Genomic DNA, 21,802 nt, shown 5'->3' with positions numbered 1-21,802 from the left:
CAAAGGCAATGCTCAAAGGTCAATTTACAGCAATAGATGCACAATCAAAAAAGAAGAAAGGAACAAAATCAAAACATTAGCTATACAACTTGTACAAAGAGAGAACAGCAAAAGAAGCGCAAAGCCACCAAAAGAAAGGAAATAATAAAGAGCAGAAATATATGAAATAGAGAATAGAAAAACAATAGAAAGAATCCACAAAACCAAAAGTTGGTTCTTTGAAAGGATCAACAAACCATTGGCCAAACAGACAAAAGAAAAACAGAAGAGGGTGCAAATAACCCAAATAAGAAATGGAATGGGGGACATTACAACAGACCCAACTGAAATAAAAAGGATCACAACAGAGTTTTATGAAAAACTATGCTCCAACAAATTTGAGAACCTTGAGGACATGGACAAACTTCTAGAAACACACTACCTACACAAACTGATGTTGAAAATCTAAACACACCCATAACAAGAAAAGAGACTGAAAAGGTAAAAAAAAAAAAAAATTTTATGCAACTTCCAAGAAAACAAAAGCCCTGGCCCAGATGGCTTCACTGGAGAATTCTACCAAACATTCAGAGAAGAGCTTACACCAGAACTACTCAAGCTATTTCAGAACACAGAAAAGGAAGGGATACTGTTGAATTCATTCTATGAAGCCAGCATAAATCTGATACCAAAACCAAGCACCAGTAAAAACAAGCCAGTGCCGTCGAGTCTCATAGCAAGGACACCACAAAAAAAAAAAAAGTTACAGACCAATATCTCTCATGGATATACATGTAAAAATTCTCAACAAAATTCTAGCCAATAGGACTCAGCATAATATAAAAAAAAATACACCATGACCAAGTAGGAGTCATACCAGATATGCAAAGATGATTCAACATTAGAAAATCAATCAACATAATCCACCACATACAAAAAATAAAATGAAAGAATCACATGATCATCTCAATCGACGTAGAAAAGGCATCTGACAAAGTCCAACACCCATTCCTGATAAAAACTGTCAATAAAATAGGCATAGAAGGAAAATTCCTCAACATAATAAAGGGCATCTATACAAAACCAACAGCCAACATCGTTCGTAACAGAGAGAGACTGAAAAACATTCCCCTTGAGAACAGGAACAAGACAATGATGCCCTTTATCACCACTCCTATTTAACATTGTGCTGGAAGTCCTAGCTAGAGCAGTAAGGCAAGAAAAAAATAAGGGGCATCCAAATTGGTAAAGAGAAAGTAAAACTGCCCCTATTTGTGGATGATATGACGCTATACATAGAAAACTGAAAAGGCTCCACAATAAAACTACTGGAACTAATAGAAAGATTGAGCAGAGTAGCAGGATACAAGACAAACATACATGAATCAGTTGGATTACTATACACCAATAAAGAGAATGATGAAAAGGAAATCAGGAAAACAATACCATTTATAATAGCTGCTAAAAAAATAAAATACTTAGGAATAAATTTAACCAGGGATGTACAAGACCTATACAAAGAAAACTATGAAACACTACTGCAAGAAACCAAAAGAGACCTACATAAATGGAAAAACATGCCATGCTCATGAATAGGTAGACTCAACATTGTGAAAACGTCAGTTCCACCCAAAGCAATCTACAAATACAATGCCACCCCGATCCAGATACCAACAGCATTCTTTAAAGAGATGGAAAATCTAATCATTAACTTTATATGGAAAGGGAAGAAGCACTATCGAAAAGAATAAAGTAGGAGGACTCGCACTACATGACCTCAGAAACTACTGCACAGCCTGGTACTGGTACAAGGACAGATACATTGACCAATGGAACAGAATTGAGAACCCATAGGTAAATCCATCCACCTATGGTCACCTGATATTCGACAAAGTCCCACAGTCCATCAAAAGAGGAAAAGGCAGTCTTTTAACAAATGGTGCTGGTGAAACTGGATGTCTATCTGCAAAAAAATGAAACAGGACCCATACCTCACACCATACACAAAAACTAACTCAAAATGGATCAAAGACCTAAATATAAAGCCAAAAACTATAAAGATCATAGAAGAAAAAACAGGGTAAAAGCCCTAATACACAGCATAAACAGGATACGAACCATAACTAACAATACACAAACACCAGAAGATAAGCTAGGTAATGGGTATCTTCTAAAAATTAAACACTTACGCTCATCAAAAGACTTCACCAAAAGAGTAAAAAGAGAATCTACAGACTGGGAAAAAAAATTTGGGCTATGACCAGTCCAACAAAGCTCTAATCTCTAAAATCTACAGGAAAATCCAACACCTCTACAACAAAAAGACAAATAATCCAATTAAAAAATGGGCAAACAATATGAACTGACACTTCACCAAAGAAGACATTCAGGCATCTAACAGACACATGGGAAACCCCCGTGGCGTAGTGGTTAAGAGCTATGACTGCTAATGAAAAAGTCAGCAGTTCGAATCCACAAGGCGCTCTTTGGAAACCCTATATTGGGCAGTTCTATTCTGTCCTAAAGGGTTGCTATGAGTCAGAATCAACAGACATATGAGGAAATGATTGCAATCACTAGCCATTAAAAAAAAAATGCAAATCAAACCTGCAATGAGAGACGGTCCCACCCTGACATTACCTACACGAATCAAAAAAAAAAACAACCTGAAAATAACAAATGTTGGAGAGGCTGAGGGGAGACTGGAACTCTTAGGCACTGCTGGTGGGAAAGCAAAATGGTACAACCATTTTGGAAAACAATATGGAGCTTCCTTAAAAAGCTATAAATAGAAATCCCATATGATCCAGCAATCCCACTCCTAGGAATATATCCTAGAGAAATAAGAGCCGTCACACGAATAGACATATACATATGCATGTTCATTGCATTATTCACAACAGCAAAAAGATGTAAACAATCTAAGTGCCCATCAACAGGCGAATGGATAAAGAAATCACAGTACATACACACAATGGAATACTACACAGAGATAAAAGAACGATGTTGAATCTTCGAAACATCTCACAACATGGATGAATCCGGAGGGCATTATGCTGAGTAAAATAAGTCAATCACAAAAGGACAAATATTGTACGAAGCGACTATTATAAAAACTCTTGCCTTGGTCAAGTTGTGCTGGCCTCTCCAGTATTACATACAAAAAGAAACCAAGGCAACGTTTACAGACAAGGTCATGGAAGCTCCATAAACACATCCAAATCCCCGGAGGGACCAAATTACTCCCCAGCCAATCCCTGTAAAGTCCAGACTAGGCAGTATAGGTTAAACCAGACAGGGCCCAGAAACCAGGACCAAAAAGTCAAATTGGTTTTTTTTTTTAGTAAGGTGATTCCACACTGTGCAGGGATCTACTGGGTAGAGGTCAGGGATGCTGCTAAACATCCTACAGTGTGGAACCCTCCCCGCCCTAGCCAAGAATTATTCAGCCCAAAATAACCAAGTACTGAGGTAGAGGAACCCTGAGTTAATAATATTGGACTAATGTCAATTTCCTATGTTTTTTTTTTTTTTGTTTTTCCCATGTACTTTGGTTATATAAGTTATTAACATTGGGGAAAGCTAGGTGAAAGGTACACAGAAATCATCTGTATTACTATTTTTGTAACTTCCGTGAGTTGTAAATTATTTCAAAATAAAAAAATTTATACTGTTCCTACTAATAATAACGGTAATAAAACCCTCCAACGACTTCCCATTGCTCTCACAGTGAAACCCAAAGTCTTAAACGTATGGTTCAAGACCCAATTCCAAGTCTATCACTTACAAGCTGTGTGATCTTGAGCAACTCAAATTCCCTGATTCTCAGTTTTCTCATTTGTAAAGTGGAGATAATAATGTTGTAAAAAGTATGTAAGATAATGTCCATTAAGGCACTCCATAAGCCTAGGAAACCCGATGGGGCAGTTTTACTCCGTCTGATAGGGTCGCCCTGAGTTGGAATTGACTCGGTGGCAGACAACAACAGCAACATACAAATCTGAGGAATTAATATCACTTTTCAGCCCTGGCTTCCACTTCTCCCCTATCTCATCTCCAGTCAAACTGAACTATTTGCTATCCCATAGATATGCAATTTCTGTGCCATCTTTGTTATCTGCCTAGACTCTCTCCTCCATCCTTCAATTCTATTGATTGAAAATCTTCCCATAAAGGATTCATGCACAAATTGGTTATAAAAATAGGGAGAGGGGAAGAAATCCTAAATGTTCAACACTAAAAAAAATAATAATAATGGTTAAGTAAATTATGTTACAGGTCTAGCATAATGCCTGGCACCTATTCATTCATTCACTGGCTCAGCAAATACGTATTGAGCACCCAACAGGTGCCAGGCACTGAGCCTGACATTGAAATACAAGAATGGGTATGGGTGGCCGTAAATATTGTTGAACAATTGACTGAGAGAACGGATGAATGAATAACACAATTAAGCAATCATTTATTCAAAGCTTACAAAAACTTTTTATTTTTGTTAAGGTAGGAAATACCAGATAGTTAATAGAATGTAGTACTTCTAAAAATTATAGGAAAAAAAACTGAAAGTTGCCACTACTATCACTTCTGGATGATACAGAAGATTACGGGTGAGTTTTCTTATTTTGAGGAGCCCTGTGGCAGTGCTTAAAGCACTCAGCTGCTAACTGGAAGGTCAGTGGTTGGAACTCAGCAGCCACTCCTCGAGAGAAAGATGTGGCAGTTTGCTTCCATAAAGATTTACAGCCTTGGAAGCCCTATGGGGCAGTTCTACCCTGTCCTATAAGGTCACTATGAGTCAGAATCAACTCAGTGGCATGGGTTTGGTGGGTTTTTGTTTTGTTTTGTTTTGGCTTCTTTATCCTTTCCCATACTTCCCAAATTTATCAAACACCAATCATTCGTTACTTTTGTGACTAGGAGGAAAAAAGCATTTTAAGAAACCAAAAAGGAACCCTCACTCATACTTCAAAGGTCACCATAAATTCTACCCCTTACATGTTAGTTTCCAGATTTGTAGTGAGTTATGATCTCTTTCTCCTTTGAATTCCCACTAACATTTTTCCTCTCGTGTCATTTACACTGTTCCACTTTATATTAAAAGGAGCCCTGTTGGCACAATGGTTAAGCACTCAGCTTCCAACCAAAATATTGGCAGTTCAAACCCACCCAGCAGTTCTGTGAGAGAAACACCTGATGACCTGCTCCTGTAAAGATTAAAAAAAAAAAAAGCAAACCCATTGCTGTTGAGTCGATTCCGACTTCTAGAAAACCGTATGGGGCAGTTCTGCTCTGTCACATGAGGTCACTCTGAGTCGAAACCAACTTGATGGCATGTAACATAACAACCCCATATTAAAACCACTTACGCATTTTCTTTCTCTCCACATCTCACTCATCTGTGCAGCCCTTGTACACAGTACTTGGACACTGAGTTGGAATACATACATACACACATAGTAGAGTTAGCTGTTGTTGTTAGGTGCCGTCGAGTCAGTTCCTACTCAAAGGAACCCTATGTACAACAGAACAAAACACTGCCCAGTCCTGCACCACTCTCACAATCCCTGTTATGCTTGAGCCCATTCCTGCAGCCGCTGTCAATCCATCTCGTTGAGGGTCTTCCTCTTTTTCGCTGACCCTCTACCTTACCAAGCATGATGTCCTTCTCCAGAGATTGGTCCCGCCTGATAACATGTCCAAAGTATATGAGATGCAGTCTCGCCATCCTTGCTTCTAAGGTGCATTCTGGCTGTACTTCTTCCAAGACAGTTTTGTTTGTTCTTTTGGCAGTCCATGGTATATTCAATATTCTTCGCCAACACCACAATTCAAAGGAGTCAATTCTTCTTCAGTCTTCCTTATTCATTGTCCAGCTTTCATAAGCATATGATGCGATTGAAAATACCACGGCTTGAGTCAAAAGCACCTTAGTCTTCAAGGTGACATCTTTGCTTTTCAACACTTTAAAGAAGTCCTTTGCAGCAGATTTACCCAATGCAATACATCGTTTGATTTCTTGGCTGCTGCTTCCATGGGTGTTGGTTGTGGATCCAAGTAAAATGAAATCCTTGACAACTTCAATCTTTTCTCCGTTTATCATGATGTTGCTCATTGGTCCAGTTGTGAGGATTTTTGTTCTGTTTATGTTGAGGTGTAATCCATACGGAAGCCTATAGTCTTCGACCTTCATCAGTAAGTGTTTCAAATCCTCTTTGCATTCAGCAAGCAAGGTTGTGTCATCTGCATATCACACAGGTTGTTAATGAGTTTTCCTGCAATCATAATGCCGAATTCTTCTTCATATAGTCCAGCTTCTAGGATTATTTGCTCAGCATACAGGTTGAATAAGTATGGTGAGAGGATACAACCCTGACGCACACCTTTCCTGATTTTAAACCACGCAGTATCCACTTGTTCTGTTTGAACGACAGCCTCTTGTTCTATGTACAGGTTCCTCATGAGCACAATTAAGTGTTCTGGAATTTCCATTCTTCACAATGTTATCCATAATTTGTTATGATCCACACAGTTGAATGTTTTTGCATAGTCAGTAAAACACAGGTAAATTAGCTGACAGCTATTATTGTTATCATTTCAATTAATCCTCGCAACCCTATGAAGTAGGTACTATTGTTATTCCCATTTTACAGAGGAGAAAACCAAGGCACAAGGAATATAATCAACTCACCAGGTTAGCCACCTAGCAAGTGGCAAGCAAAGGCAGTATTTAGATGCGAACAGCCTGGCTGCAGGGTCCCTAATCTCATCTATTGCCACAGTTTGCCTCACATAAATATGGTACTTCAAGCCCTTGAATTCATGGTTATATTTACCTAGGATGAGGCTCAATTAGGTACTTAAGGTTTTCAAAAAGTGAATCAATTTAAGTAAATACTACCATGGCTAGTACCCAGATGTAGCAAGATTTGGAAAGGGGCACATGAATGACTGAGGTTTACAAAACACTGGAGTAAACCATGGAAATGTGAGCTATGACAAAACACACCACCTGAGTTATTACCAATGTACTATCTAACAGTGGCATCACTAGGGGGGTGCCCCTGATGATACTGTCAGAGGGGGTGACACCAAAATGACTCTCTATAAAATTTTTGTGCAGTGTTTCAGCAGAAATTTATTAATTTTTATAATAATAATTTTTTTTCATAAGCCTGGCTTACATGTATCAATATACCTCCCAGGCTAAAACTCTATGCTAATTCACTTTTTGAACTTTCTAATACACTCCAGTCAGAGTTGTCATTATTAGCCAATTACAACGATGCTTTGAATTACTGGTTTCATCTGCAAGCACTATGAGCACTTGCTGTTTTCATTGCAGCTGGTGTTTTTATACTCACTGATTTTGTCAAATTTTCTGGTGTTCTAGCTACAATACTGTGGTAATTAGAATGGGGGGTGACACCATGAGTTACCACACTGGGTGACATCAACCCTAGTGAAGCCACTGCTGGTTAGGCTACTGCACACCATAGATCATTTATGTGATAACTGATTCCAGGCCAAAATTATTCACAGGGTATCTAGCCAGAAGAGAAGGACGCCTGCAGAACGCAGCAAGAGCCAACCTAAGGAAGAAATGTCTTGATTAAAATCAGAAAGAGACTGTAGGGTTGCCATCCCTTGACATCTTTTTGAAAGAGAAAGTTAGCCAACCATATTAGCTGGTTTCTTACTCACCACCCTCCAGGAAAATCAGACAGGAGGGACTTATTCATTAGGTACAGTAGTCACAGTGCCAAGGGCCCACCATACTTTTAGAGGCCCATGGAAATGTTTTAATTTGTTTTGAAGTCAGAAGAAAAAAATGAACATAATCTAGTCTGGATTATATTCATCTTTATGCCAACACATTTACAAAATATAATTTTAACCTTTTTTTTTTAATCAAGGAAGGGGCCATGAAGGCAAAAGTACCAAGGATCTATCAAAGTAAAAATGCTGCCCTGATAGGAGGGAAGGGCTCAGGACCTCTCCCTCCTGACAGGGTCTTTGAAGAACCAGCTCAGCAACCAATGCACTCTGTACACTGTTCCTCTTATTGTTCACTCAGTGTTGAGCAAAAGTGAAGAGGCAGGCTGAGAAACTCACCATTGCTGGAGCAATAGCCTCCGGTTTAGAGAGACCCATTTGAAACCCTGGTACGAGAGGAGGAAGCCAGAACTAGTGCAAGAGGAGGAGGAGACTCCTTGCATTCAGGATTTTTAAAGACTGCCTAATGGCCTTCGGGAGCCCTGGTGGGCACAGTAATTAAGAGCTTGGCTGCTAACCAAAAGGTCAGCAGCTTGAATCCACCAGCTGCTTTTTGGAAACCCTATGGATGGGGCAGTTCTACTCTGTCCTATAGGGTCGGCATGAGTCGGAATCAACTCGACTGCAATGGGTTTTCAAAGGCCTTCTTCCCAAAAAATACCCTTCTGCTCCTCCACTCCTGCCTTTGAATTAAGAAAGCACTAGAGGGTGCCTGGCTACCATAACTAAACATTTTGATCAAAGAGTCTATAGAATTCTGATCAAAAGGGGGAAAATGCAGAACGGAATTTCAAATTCTCATGGAATCCAGACTTTCCGGAGCCATTGAGGGTGGATGAACCCCTGAAACTATTGCCCTGAGATAATCTTTAAGCTTTAAACCTTAAACCAAAAATACTCCCTGAAGCCTTCTTTAAACCAAACAGTAGTTTGGCTTAATTAATAAAGAATGTCTTCCCTGAGCATGGAGATCTTTTAAAGAACTATCTATATGGAATCAAACTGACAACAGCAACTCTAAAGGTTAGATAGGAAGCTTAAGGGGCAGTGAGTTTATTTTAATGGGGGAGAAACGATTCAGAAAAGGAGGATAGGAATGGTTATATAACTTAAAGAAAGTAATCAATGTCACTAAATCGTACATGTAGAAATTGTTGAATTGGTGTATGTTCTGCTGTGTAGATTTTGAACAACAAAAAAATGAAATAAATTTATTTTTTTAAATGACAGCAGTATTATGGTAAAAGTGCATGGACTTAGTAGTCAGACTAACTCTGTGGTCATGGGCACGTTGCCTGGCCTCCCTGGGGCTCAGTTTTCTGTGTAAAAAATGAGAATGCTAATAATGGTGATTGTGAAGATAAAAACAGGATAAATCATGTGCAATGTCAAGCATACGGCCCATTATTAAAAGCTATTCTTATAATATTAAGTATAGTAACACTTCCTGGAAACCTACAAATACTTCTTGGAGGGAAAACCATAGAGCCTTCTATCGTGGCCAAACCCTTTTTTGATACTCATCAATGGCAAGCAGGAGTTCAGGAAAAATTGTCCTAGAGAAAGTGAGGGGGAGGAGGAAGCGGCAGTGGGGACGGAGGGAACTCGCTCATGTCTCGCACACGCCCGGCAATACGGTTAAAGCAAGCAGCGCTGGAATAGAGCACAGCAAACGTTGCATACGCCACGAACCTACGATAGATACCTGTGTAGTGTAGGCATTCATGGACACACTAAACACTTGGCAAGTTTCTGCATTTGCACTCTGAGTTCATTATTAAAAATCTGGAGTCCTTGGAGCTTTCTCAAGTGGCGCGCGGGGTGTCTTGCAACGTACCTCCCAAGAGGCGCGTGGGGTGTCTTGCAACGTACCTCTGAGCACTCGGACTGCTTTGCAAACCCAGCTCCCAGCTCCCTCCCGCTCCCTGGCATCCCCGGATATATGGCGCTCTGTTTTCAGTGTCGTGGGAAAAAAAAAAAAAAAAAGAACAAGCAGCCTCCTAGCTAATCATTTCATATTAATCACAAACCCGGTTTAAGGACTTTTGGGTGCAAACGGTATAGAATTGAACAGCCCTGTCCATTGGTTGCCACCTTCCCGGAGGGGAGAGTGCTCAGAGCCCACGTCAGGACAGACTAACTTGGCTTCAAAGTGCTTGGGCTCCTGAGGGCTCTGCGCTTTCCCAGTCTTTTACTCTGGAGAAGCAAACGGCACTGTGCCAGACGCCGGTTGCGGTACATCCAGCGCTGGGCGGAGGAACATTATCCATAAGCTTCCACAAGGGCTCTAGGAGCTAGTATGATGACTCGCCCCTCCCCCCACACACACACACACGCTAAAGGGCTTACACAATCCAGCACAGCCCCTTTCCCTAATCAGGCACCCCGCTCGAATTAAGAGTAGTCAAACTGCAAGTTACAGCCACAATTCCTTCACAAGCATTCCCAATAACAGTACCACTCTCAGACTCACTCGCCCTATTTTATTTACACGCCCCGGCCGCGTGCGCGCCCCTAGCAAGTCCCACCTACGCAAACTAGATGCAACTTGAATGCTAACAGCCGGGGTGTAACGGACTGGAGCGCGTAGGATTTGAACCTGCGGAGGGCTCCGTACCAATATATAAGGAGCGCAAGCAACAGGCTCAGCGCCCGAAAGAGGTCCCGGCACCAGAAGAGTACCCGACCCGGCTGCTAGCCCAGCTCTAGCCCGGACCTGGGCATCGCCGCAGACACCAGCCCAGTCTGCAGAGGCGCACCGCTTCATCGACAGCACTCAGAGGATGGAGCCTCAGGCCAAGTACAGCCGCAATGACAATGGCGACCGCAGCCTGGGAGTTGCCAAAGATGGAGAAAAACCAGATGGTCAGTTCCTGGACGGGGACAGGTGCTTCCCGAACTCCAAGAAATGAATTTTCCCTGGGAGAGGCGATTGGAGGGGACAATGCGCGGCCGCCAGCGCCGCTCTTCGGTTGCGGCCCCTCGCCTCCCGCCCGTGGGCTACAATGCCTTGGTCTCTCTCTGCTTCCCTCCTTCCCCAGATTCGAAGCTTACCGAGACCTCGATGATTCTAGCTGGAAGAGACGAGATCGCACGCTCCGAATCTCAGCACGGAGCAGCAGCCTCAGAAAACGACTATGCTGGCGCTGGAACTGTCGGCCCCGTGGACGACGACAACCCGGAGGACGGTGGCGGCCCCCGTCCCGAGGCCGAGCAACAGCAGGAGGAGCCGGCCCCCCTGGCCGCGGAGGGGCCACAGCCCAGAGAGCGGGGACAGCGCCGCTACCGCACCGCCTTCACCCTGTGGCAGCAGCGGGAGCTGGAGCTCATTTTCCGGCACAATCAATACCCCGACGTGTTCGCGCGGTAAGAGGCTTCTTCCGGGAGGCGCCCAGTTCTCCGGGGGCCTGGGGCTTGTCCCGGGCCGCCCTTCCCCCTTATGAGCCAAAAGTCCCCTAGGGGGCTCAAGAACGCCGGAGCCCTCCCTTGAGCTCAACGCTTGGGACGGTGCCTATGCGGTTTTCGCGGCTGTGAAACGGACGGTACTAGTGAGGTAGGTGAGATAGGGAGGACCCTCCTGTCTTTATATAAAATTTTGATCATTTGTGCATCGTAGTTTTTTGCGTTGTTTTTATGCCTTTAAATATTGCATTAAAATGTTATTTATTGATCACTAAGTTTTTTTTTTTTTAGCGCCCCTTTAAATTTTGCGCGCGAGATGGTTGCTGCACTCGCCTCCCTCTATTCCCCCGCCCTGCCACCTGGAGCGCTGTTTTCCAACCGAATCGCGGAGCTTGAACTTTTCAAGGACTGAGGGTGGCCCTTTCCCTTCCCTTGCCTTCCCAGGAGCCCTCTCAGTCTGGATCCGTGTAATGTACAAAGGGGCAGGCTTATTCGGACCTGGCTGGAATGGAGAACAACTGGTCGGTGTGGGGTTTGTTTCCACTGTACCCAGCCTTCGCCCGCCACAAAATAAAAAACAAATTTCTTTTGAGCGCTTGGTGGGTGTGATTTGGTGTTCCCAACTTGAGCATTCACCTCACGCTTTTACAATAAACAGAAATAAAAAAATTGGTTCAAAACACCGCTCTAAAGGTGTTTTGGCGTTTTTATTTATTTTCACGGAGGGACCTCCCAGGATTTCCAGGGTTGTTCTTTGCCGTTCCACAAACAGAAAAATTGAGTCATATTCAACTAACACACTTGAAGGCACTTTCACATATATTCCTTTTTCCTATCTTATTTAACAGATAAGTTGTCCATGGGAAAACACTCCCTAAAGCAAGCCTTAAGCTATATTACAGAAAACTGTACTGGGGCGGGGGTGGGGGTGGGGTGGTGAAGGGGGCTTGGAAAATTTAAAACAAGCAAGAAATGTGCAGTCATATATTTCATTTCATCCACAATTCCAAATACTGAACGTTTGCAATTCCCCCCTCAGAGAGGAGATTGCAGGACGCCTGGATTTGACTGAAGCCAGAGTGCAGGTTAGTAAATCTTGAAAACGCCATTTGGCAGTGCAGCCATTCTAAAACGTGCTTCAGGACCTGGACAATTTTGTCCTAGACATTCTCAAGTTGTTGTGTTTGTGTTGTCTTTTCCACGTTAGGCAAATAACTTTTGAACACTGGGAGCTTTGGGAGTGAAAAATGGGATAAGTAAACTGGAGCTTAGGGACGTTGCCCATTACCAGAGGAAGCGTGATTTCCTAAAAGGAAAAAAAAAGAACTTCTCCTAATATTTATATTATACGCATGATATATACTATATGTAATATGGAAATCCTGGTGGTATAGTGGTTAAGAGCTAACCAAAAAGGCTGGCAGTTCGAATCCACCAGGCGCCCCTTGGAAATGCCGTGGGGCAGTTCTGCTCTGTCCTATAGGGTCAAATCGACTCCATGGCAACGGGTACGGTCAGGTATATGTAGTATACAATGAAACTTGTGAGAACCAGAACTCGACAGGCCTGCCTTGTTTTTCCAGGTCCCGAAAGTTTTCTGCCTTTGACAGGGTGCAGTATTACTACTTCTCTACTGCTCTCTTTAGTGGAAAATATTTGTTTTCCTTCTCTGACAGGTTTCCGCCTTACACAGGTTCTGGCTTTTGCAGGTTTTACTGTATATTTGTGTGTGTGTGTACATATGTATATATATGTATATATAGTCCAATAAATAAAGTTCAGCTCTTAACACAGGTATCCTTTAGGGAGGATGATAGCCCTCCCTAAAGGAATATTTCTATGTGTAGTCATGTTGAGGCTTAATCTAACCTGGGAAGTATTCAAATGAATGCACAGAAGAGCCAAGTTATAAGAAGGTTCAACTGTATTAAATTATATAAAATATTTAAAACCAAGCATAAGCTCTTAGCTAAATGAGTGAATTTATAAATATTTAGACATTGGGGTGAGGAAATAATTCACACACAGAACACAGTACATGAGTAACTAATGTATGTTTAGTTAAACTGAGACTGATGGGGGTAGATAGCTCAAAAGGCCAAGTGTCTGGTCCTCCTGCTGTTATTTCTAAGTGTTTTGTAAAGCAGTGTAGAGAGTAGCAGCCCTAACTTTTACTTTTCTAGAATACTTTGATGTGTCAGGCTGGAAGCATGGCTAAAAAAGTCACATTATGGTGATAATGGACGCAGGATTTGCAAGCTTTGGAAATTTGTCTAAAAAATGAAACAAAAAGAACAATTTTGAGTTAAGTTGCACTAACCTAAGAAGGGCGAAAAGGTTAGAGAAGAATTGTACACAGTCAAACATATCCATTGCAGATGCCACACAAATTCAACTTTATGGAACTCCCAAATGCGTAAGTGAATATGCTCTTGAGCAATTTCTAACATCTAAGTTTTTCCCCCTTTTTGGTTGATTTTGAATGAGTGGGATTTGCTAGGTTGGGGGGGTTGTCTCATTTCAGGCCAGAATTTGAGATTTTTTTTGTGTGTTAATTTGAGGTTTGTTTTTTTTTTTTCATTTACTCAGACTAATTTATAGGTCACAGGATCAAAAGATGACTATTTGAGATCATAGAAAATTATAAGTTGGATAGGCTGATTAGCTTTGCTCCGGAGCGTGGGTGTGAGTGCAGTGATGGAAGCAGGCTGCAAATCTGGTGGGGTGATATCCAGAAAAACACCCCAATGAAGCAGGCCGCTGAGTTCTGGCCTCCTAACACCACAGGCGTGGCTAACAGGACTGCCCTTCCACTTTCTCAGGTAGTCAAGGCACACTCAAAAACTTGAAGTTTGGTGAGTTGCCTTTCCCCCTCCCCGAGTTAACGCACTGTTCACTGGATGGATTTCTGAAGGGAAAGTGAGCCACAAGACACAGATAAGGGGGAGGGAAAAAAAACAACGTTCTCATCTATTTCAAAACTCCACAGCATGAATTTTCCCTGAGAAACTTTTAAGATGCTTCCCCCCTCTTTTGCAAACATAGATCTGTTTTATCAAACCAGCATTGGAAATATGGATCTAATATCAATACATTACATGAGTAGGAGCCAACATTGGCACATACAGCAGTTAGCCAGCTGTGGCCTTTGACCAAAATGTTTAGAGAGATCTGACCACCGGTACATTTGAATCCCTCCAAAATGAGCTCTGTTACACTGGCCTCCTTTAGATTATATATTCATGTAGCAGAAAGACTCCAAATCCTATGATGGGGAGAGAAGACGAGGCATCAGGCAGGAGAGGAGTCCCCTTGTCTCATTTTGCAGCTTGAACTTTTCAAATATGGGGCCGTTTCTCTCCATATGACTTGAAATAGGACCCACTTTTTACCATGCTCAGCCTCCCCCGCAACCAGGGTTACACTATCCCTGGTGAGGAGCGGGCAGATGATAAGCTGTCAGGATACCGACATTTCTTTACCCTGTCATTAAAAAAAGAAAAAAACCTGTTGCCGGTCGAGTCAATTCCGACTCAGCCACCCTGTAGGACAGAGTAGAACTACCCCATAGGGTTTCCAAGGAGCAGCTGGTGGATTTGAACTGCCAGCCTCTTGGTTAGCAGTCAAGCTATTAATCATTGTGCCACTAGAGCTTCCTGTTACCAGGCATGAGAATTAATAGCAGGGAGCTGGTACAATTTGTCAGCTAGACATGCATCCACAAGCTGGGTGGGGGGACTTTAAAGAATATTAGAAGTGGAAGGAAAGAGACAAAGCAATACACCACGTTGTGGACTAGGCTTGGCTTGTTAAGGGTTAAATGGAGAAGTGCAGTGTTAACTTTCCTAAGATATCTTGCCACAGAAAAGGCCACTGATATCTTAGCAATAAGGAAATACCTTCTGTTGCAGTTTAAAATCTCAGTGGCATATAGAGTTGTACATTGTTTTTTTCTATTATGACATTAGCTGTTCCATGTACTAAACCATTCCCTTTTTACTCTCTGATTGAAGGTTTGGTTTCAGAACAGAAGGGCCAAGTGGAGGAGACATCAGAGAGTACAAATGCTCAGAAATATGCATGCCATCACCCTGGGCTTCCCTGTGGGGATCATCTGGGGTGGGCCCTATAATGCCATCCCTGTTCTGAAGCCTGCTTGGAGATGTGTTCCTGTGGTTCCACAGCCATTCAGACCACCTGTGCCACCTGGGCAGCCTGTGCCACCTGGGCAGCCTGTGCCACCTGGGCAGCCTGTGCCACCTGGGCAGCCTGTGCCACCTGGGCAGCCTGTGCCACTTGGGGTTCCTGTGCCAGCCATGTACCCTGTGCCTGCCTTTGGTGTGGCCCCTATAGGCGTGGCATGGGCCCCTGTCATCCATGGTCATTTCATAGGTCCTATTTTCTAAGGTAGAGTCTCCATGACAGTTTTTCCAAAGCGTTTTTCTGCCAGATGCAAATTGTGCCTAGCACAACATCTCAAGTAATTCACCAAATGCCTGTTAGATGAATTGAATACATGAACAAAGTTAGTGTCCAGTTTATTTTTGAAGGGCACATTTGTGTATTCTGAATAAAGATATGAATGTTCAATGTATTTGTTCTTTCTTGTGTGCCAAATGGGGTTAGGAAGGAGTGGATGGGAACTGCTAAGGGAATACAATTCAAACAAAATGGCAGGGAGGCTTCCTTTCACAGGGTAGTCCCTGAGTTGCCATCATTAGGCCATGTACATCACTAGTTTTCCACCTGCCCATGGCAGGTTTACTCTGACCCAAACATTCTCTTCCCTCCTCATCCTCATTCCCACCTTGCCTGCTTGGGACAATATACAAGTCCAAGATGGGGCGAAGTGAGTCTCTAGTGAAAGAACAGCGCGTTTTAAGCCAGAGCCAAGCTCCATTCATGCTGATGAGCTCAGACACAACCCTGGACACAAAGGGAAACTTCTTCAGAGGCTACTCACAGGGCTTTATGGGAAGGTAACAGCCAAACCTCCTCCTGGTCCTCCAAATGATGTCCACTGTCCTCCCTTTTTGTGGAGGATATAGAGAAATAGGAGCGATTCTGGCCCAGAGATCCTGCAGTATCAAAGGAAACACAAGAGGAGACACCATCAAGGCCAGAAAGAGGCTTTTCTCCTCTTCCCTGCCCCAGCCAAGAGACCATGTTATTGTACCTTCCCCAGCTCAAGTGTATTTTGTCACCTTCAGAATCCTTGAGAGAAGTCCAGTTCTTGCTGATCACACTGAAAGAGAACCTTTTGGTTTAGTGCTGCTGGAAGCAAGAGATGATCCCCTGAGCAATGTTCCAGAATAATCACTCATTGAAAAGCAGCCGTCAGACCTTTGTTTTGTTCATGCTATCTTCATATGAAACTGCCAGGCTAGAAAACATCAAAAACAAAAATGGGCGGGGGGGGGGGGTGGCAGAGGGGCCAGCCTTACCTCCACTTGTTCTAAAGCGTGAAGTTCTTTTTATTATAACCTTTTGAGCAATATCTAGCAACGTACAGTAATTTTATGAACACGGTCTTATTATGAACTGATTGCAGTGGTTTCAGATAAGGGTGTCATGGTTACACCAGAATTTCCTGGGGAGGCGGAGGGAAGAGAGTGGCAGACAGGCATAAAAGACCTGTTTCATAGCAGTTCTCTGTTCCCAGTTTCAAGGGAGGCTGTTTTCTTGGGAAAGCATGTGTGTTTTTTGCAGTGTTGTCCAATACATTTCATTCCTTTCCTCCTTTCACACATACGGATGCCAAACATCAGGAAAGGGCTAGCATCTAATGTGAGACTTCTGCAGAAAGAAGGAAGACATCCCTACCCTAGAGGCCCTACCCTTACTGGAAGTGACGAAATTCCCAATATGCACTCATGTGTACCCATTGCCATTCTCACCAGATGATTTTGAAACCAAAACATCATTTCCTAATGTTGACCCCCCTCCCTTCTTGTTAAACAGGCTACTCAATTATTTAAATCGTCTTGGAACTACAGGGGCCACGCAAGTAAAAACTCCAGGACCCTGGCCAGCCTTGCCACCCTGAACTCAAAGCCAAACAGTACTCAGCACAAATCCTGCAGTTAACCCTCGTACCCAATCTGATACACACAAACAGAGAACAAACATTTTTTCATCTCGGGCTGCCTGGAGGAAGCACAAAAGTGAATACCCTTTCCCATAAGTGGATGAGATCTTGAAGAGTCATGTATAGTATTTTTAATCATACCTACTTTTTCCAGGGGCCAGATGAATTAAGGGAAGGTGTTAGGATGGGAACAGAGGAAGTATGCAAAACACTGCTGCAGGTAATAATGTCCCCTCAGTCTTCAAAAAGTAATCTCACAACATTTCTCTTAAAGTACATTTCAAATATCCCTTAAGGCATATGTCTTAGTCATCTAGTGCTGCTATAACAGAAATAACACAAGTGGATGGCTTTAACAAACAAGTTTATTCTCTCATAGTCCAGTAAGCTAAAAGTCCAAATTCAGGGCGTCAGCTCCAGGGGAAGACTTACTCTTTCTGTGGGCTCTGGAGGAAGGTCCTTCTTGTCAATATTCCCCTGGACTAGGAGCTTCTCCATGCAGGAAATCCAGGTCCAAAGGACACACTCTGCTCCTGGTGCTTCTTTCTTGGTGGTATGAGGTCCCCACTCTCTGCTTGCTTCCCTTTCCTTTTATCCCTTGTAAGAAAAGAGTGGTGCAGGCCACGCCCCAAGAAAACTCCCTTTACATTGGATCAGGGAGGTGATCTTAGCAAGGGCATTACAATTCCACTCTAATCCTCTTTAACATAAAATTACAATCACAAAATAGAGGATAGCCACACAATACTGGGAATCATGGCCTAACCAAGTTGACACATATTTCAGGGGGACACAATTCAATCCACGACAGCATAGGTCAAAAATTAATTATTTTAATAATAATAGGAAATGACTTTGGTGTATTAAAAATTATACAGAAACTGGCTCTCAGCAAATAGGTTCACTTGAGATAGGTGTTTTTTGTGGGTAGATGTTAGTTTTTGGCTGCAAAGTTATAAACGCAATCTCAGGAGGAGCACAGTAGCTTCAGCACTTTACAGTAATTAATAATTTTGGACATGCTCTTGCTTTCTAAAGTTTCACATTTAAGAACGCAGGCCAAAGAGTTTCCACAATAATAACTTTTATGGTTAAATTAAGCAGAGAGAAGGTATAAGCTATTTGGGGGGAAGAATATTTTTTTTATTAAAACTAGATTTATGTAACCTGCACTTTGTTTCAAATAAATATAATACAATTAGAACATTGGTGATTTAACATGTAAGTGCCTGAGAATCAAAATTCCAAGCCACTATTCTGACTACAAGTACTTCGAAAAAAAAGACAGGAGAAGAAAAGGACTACAAACAATTCTTTAGCTCAGAATACAAGGGTCTCCCTTGAGATGAGTGTCAAAAGTGACTTTCTAAATAAAGAGAAGAATTACTGTAAGTGTATACAAAGTAGGGGAACAGGGCTTGCTCTGAGTTGTCTTCAAAAAAACAATAAGACATTTGCCTGAATTCTGATCATGGGGTGTTGTACCTAAAATAGGGCACACTCTGAGCACATATGGATATACTGTTTTTCCACGCAGTCATTTGTTGCTGGCGTGGCTACTCTAGGAAATATCGATAACCTGGAAGTAGAATCATGGTGCTTAAATAGAGTTCTTCACCGAATTTCCTAATTGGTAAATCCAACTTTGTCTCATTTGAATTCCCATAGCTCAGGATCTCCTAATGTAAATGAGGAAGGTAGTAAAAAGTGGTATGTAGAGCTTGCCTGGGGTTCTTAAACCTTGCGTGGACACCCTGTGAAGGCAATTGTTACCATAACATAACCCTCACCACATCCACCTCATCCTAAGAATGCTGCATGAAATTATTTTTATTTGGAGATTCACTTCAGACTTTCCTAACACTCTCACCTGATAGGACAGTAGGGTATACCAAGGAGAGCGAATTCTTGCCTCAGACAGCTCCTCTTTCTTAGCAGTCATTTTCTCATTTTCCTTTGCAAGGCACTTGCTCATTTTCCTTTGCCATACTCTCACACGGATCACCTTAATATGACAAGTGAGACAAACATTGATGCATCCTGCAGTACAAGGTTGGTAATGGCAGGAAACCACTTCCTGGGAAGGAACCCTGCGGGGTGCAGTGGTTAAGAGCTCAGCTGCTAAACAAAAGGTCAGCAGTTGGAATCCACCAGGAATTCCTTGGAAACCCTATGGGGCAGTTCTACTCTGTCCTATAGGGTTACTATGAACAAGAATCAACTCAACGGCAGGGTTCTTCCAGGTAAAGTGCTTTCTTCTTCTCGGGGACACCCACCTTACAGGAAGAGACCTGATATTCTCTCTGAACTCAAAGAATTTTTCACAGTCATCCAGTCCACTCCCTTCATTTTACAGATGAGGGAACGCAGACCCAGAACAGTGGAGTGGCCTGCCCAAGAGTATGCAGAGTTCATTCCAAAGAAGGCCAGCCTCTGGGAGCCCATGCCCTCCCCTGGGCCCAGGATCACCCAGCTAGGAGCAGCATACACCAGCCCAGGTTCAGCTCCTCAGTGCTTATCACCTCCATCCTGCCCAAAACTCTGTCCTTTAAAGGGCCACAAACTCAAGACTCCTCCCCAAGCCTAGGCACTGGGCCATTTTACCTCCAGGAAAAGTAAGCAACTTCCTCTGAAGGCGTACAGTATCCTGGTGTCCACTCTTGAACGCTGAACAGCAGGGGCTTGAGAGAGTGATGCAATTTGTACCCTCCTCACAAAAGGCTGAGTGTGCTTCCACTACAATAACCCTCATTTCCCCCAATCCCCTTGCAAAGCCATGCCTGCCAACTGGCAGCACAACACATAAGCAACAGCCAGCTCTGGGCTTGTGTTGAATTAACTTTTTTTGTAAAGTAGGCTAATAGTTTGGAAACTGTCATTATGCAATTAGTATTCATTTTGAAATGTGGTTATTTATGCTTTGCCTTGATCAATGTCACTGTCTCTCCTTCTCAGATGTCAGTGCAGTGCTTTGGGGCAGGGACCCAAGGTGCAACAGTGCAAATTTAATTTTTAAATACACCCCAATGGACTGTATGCCCCGCATGAGAAGTGTAGATCTTAAGGAGACAGTCTGGATTCCCAACATTTACATGCAAATATTTTTAGACTCCAGGAGTACAAAAGACTCCTTCTGAAAGCACACTCTGTTGTGCTTCACAAACAAGAGGACACAAGTGATTGAAGAAGTGGTATACAGGCATGGGCAGCATAATTGATACACCTGGACCCTTCCGAAGCACAGCCCCCAGACAAATCCAGGGCTTCTACAAGAACTGCATAGTTGGAACACGACTTTCTATTCCAGGCCCAAGAATCTTGGTTTAGAAAAAAATAGAGGCAGAGTAGAGGCCAAGGAAAAGTCTCTGACCAGTCCGCCTTGAATAAGGGAGATGAAGACATAAGGCAAAAAAATTTTGAAGTCAGCAGTTAAAAAGGAGGCCATGAAACCCAGGGGAGAAAGAAATCCATGTCAATGTCTGGGACCAGAGCTGTTGCTGGGGAGTAGGGAGGTGGGTGGTGAGTGGAAACTGGCAACTGGGTAGTGCCTCTGGAGGTAGCCAGTGGGGCACAAGGATGTGGCTCTGGCCAGCTGGGCCTTAAAAAAAGACTAAAAAAAAAAAAAAAAGAATTTCGGTTCATATGTAAATCAGCCCCTAACATCTCCTTCCATAAACCCCATAACAAGGTAAAGCAATGAGACTGCCCTTTCTCTTTTCCTCTCATCCTTATCCTCCTTTTCCCTTAACAGGTGACCTTAAGGAGTTTCACTAGAATTAAAATATTCATGAAGAAAGAGAAGTCAGGACAAGGAGAAGGTCCTACAGTGTGATTGTCCTTGGCCTAGGTCCCCAACTCCGACACTCCGAGAAACACCCAGGACAGTTCTATATCTTCATTTTAACCAGAAGGAATTTCTAAGGAAGTCTATGGAAGTCCATGGGCTCACCCAGCACATCAAAACCTCAGCTCCAACATGGAGTCAGAAATATTGCAAGGTGTTGAATTCTGCTGTTTATTTAACATAGAGGCTTAGGCTTTGGGGCCTTTCCATGGCCAAACCTGATCTTCTGTTAGGTGGATACATTATATAGTCTCAAAATTTCACTTAACTCTCTGCTTAAGAAAGTGTTCAATCCATTCGTCCCAAACAGGAAGCACGGTAGCTGATTACTAGCTGTGATCCTAGTCAACACGTGGAATGTGAAAAATGAGGAAGTCATCTTCATAGTCATGAGGTTGCTGTCCAAGAGTAGTAAGCAAAGCCAAGGCCAGAAATGAAGATCCATTTGCTTCACTCTTCTCATCATTCCTTCCCCCTGAGAACCATGGGAAGGCCTCAATCCACAGACAAAAATTCAAATGGTATTTTGAATAACTCTATAAATACCTCCCACACATTTCGGAGACCTTTGCACAAGTGCAGCTTGTTCTCTCTCGTAACTGGCAGCCTTATAATATTATGCATCGATATCTCAATTAAATAGAATCACACTAGCAAGGAAATTTGGCTCATCAGGGTTGCATACTTGTTGCAGGAAAAGGTAAATCTCCAGAAAA

At 42.7% G+C, this 21,802-nt stretch overlaps 1 protein-coding gene across 1 annotated transcript; it reads left to right on the top strand.

The window, feature by feature from the left end:
- Window positions 1-10,696: 10,696 nt before the first annotated feature.
- On the top strand, window positions 10,697-15,560 carry ESX1 (ESX homeobox 1). Its single transcript, XM_023553817.2, has 4 exons — window positions 10,697-11,118; window positions 11,222-11,294; window positions 12,057-12,239; window positions 15,168-15,560. Exons 1-4 carry the CDS (start codon window positions 10,697-10,699, stop codon window positions 15,558-15,560), a joined length of 1,071 nt encoding a protein of 356 aa, XP_023409585.1.
- Window positions 15,561-21,802: the final 6,242 nt, after the last annotated feature.

Source organism: Loxodonta africana, chromosome X (genome assembly GCF_030014295.1).
Source record: "Loxodonta africana isolate mLoxAfr1 chromosome X, mLoxAfr1.hap2, whole genome shotgun sequence".
NCBI classification, from domain to species: Eukaryota; Metazoa; Chordata; class Mammalia; order Proboscidea; family Elephantidae; genus Loxodonta; species Loxodonta africana.
This window is presented reverse-complemented; position numbering and strand designations above follow the sequence as displayed.

Bases quoted from the DNA above. Each gene is read 5' to 3' on its own strand.
- ESX1 (XM_023553817.2), top strand. From the start codon at position 10,697: ATGCGCGGCCGCCAGCGCCGCTCTTCGGTTGCGGCCCCTCGCCTCCCG. The intron at 11,119-11,221 runs GTAAGAGGCTTC...AGGGGGCTCAAG, and splicing joins TACCCCGACGTGTTCGCGCG to AACGCCGGAGCCCTCCCTTG. The intron at 12,240-15,167 runs GTTAGTAAATCT...CTCTGATTGAAG, and splicing joins TGACTGAAGCCAGAGTGCAG to GTTTGGTTTCAGAACAGAAG.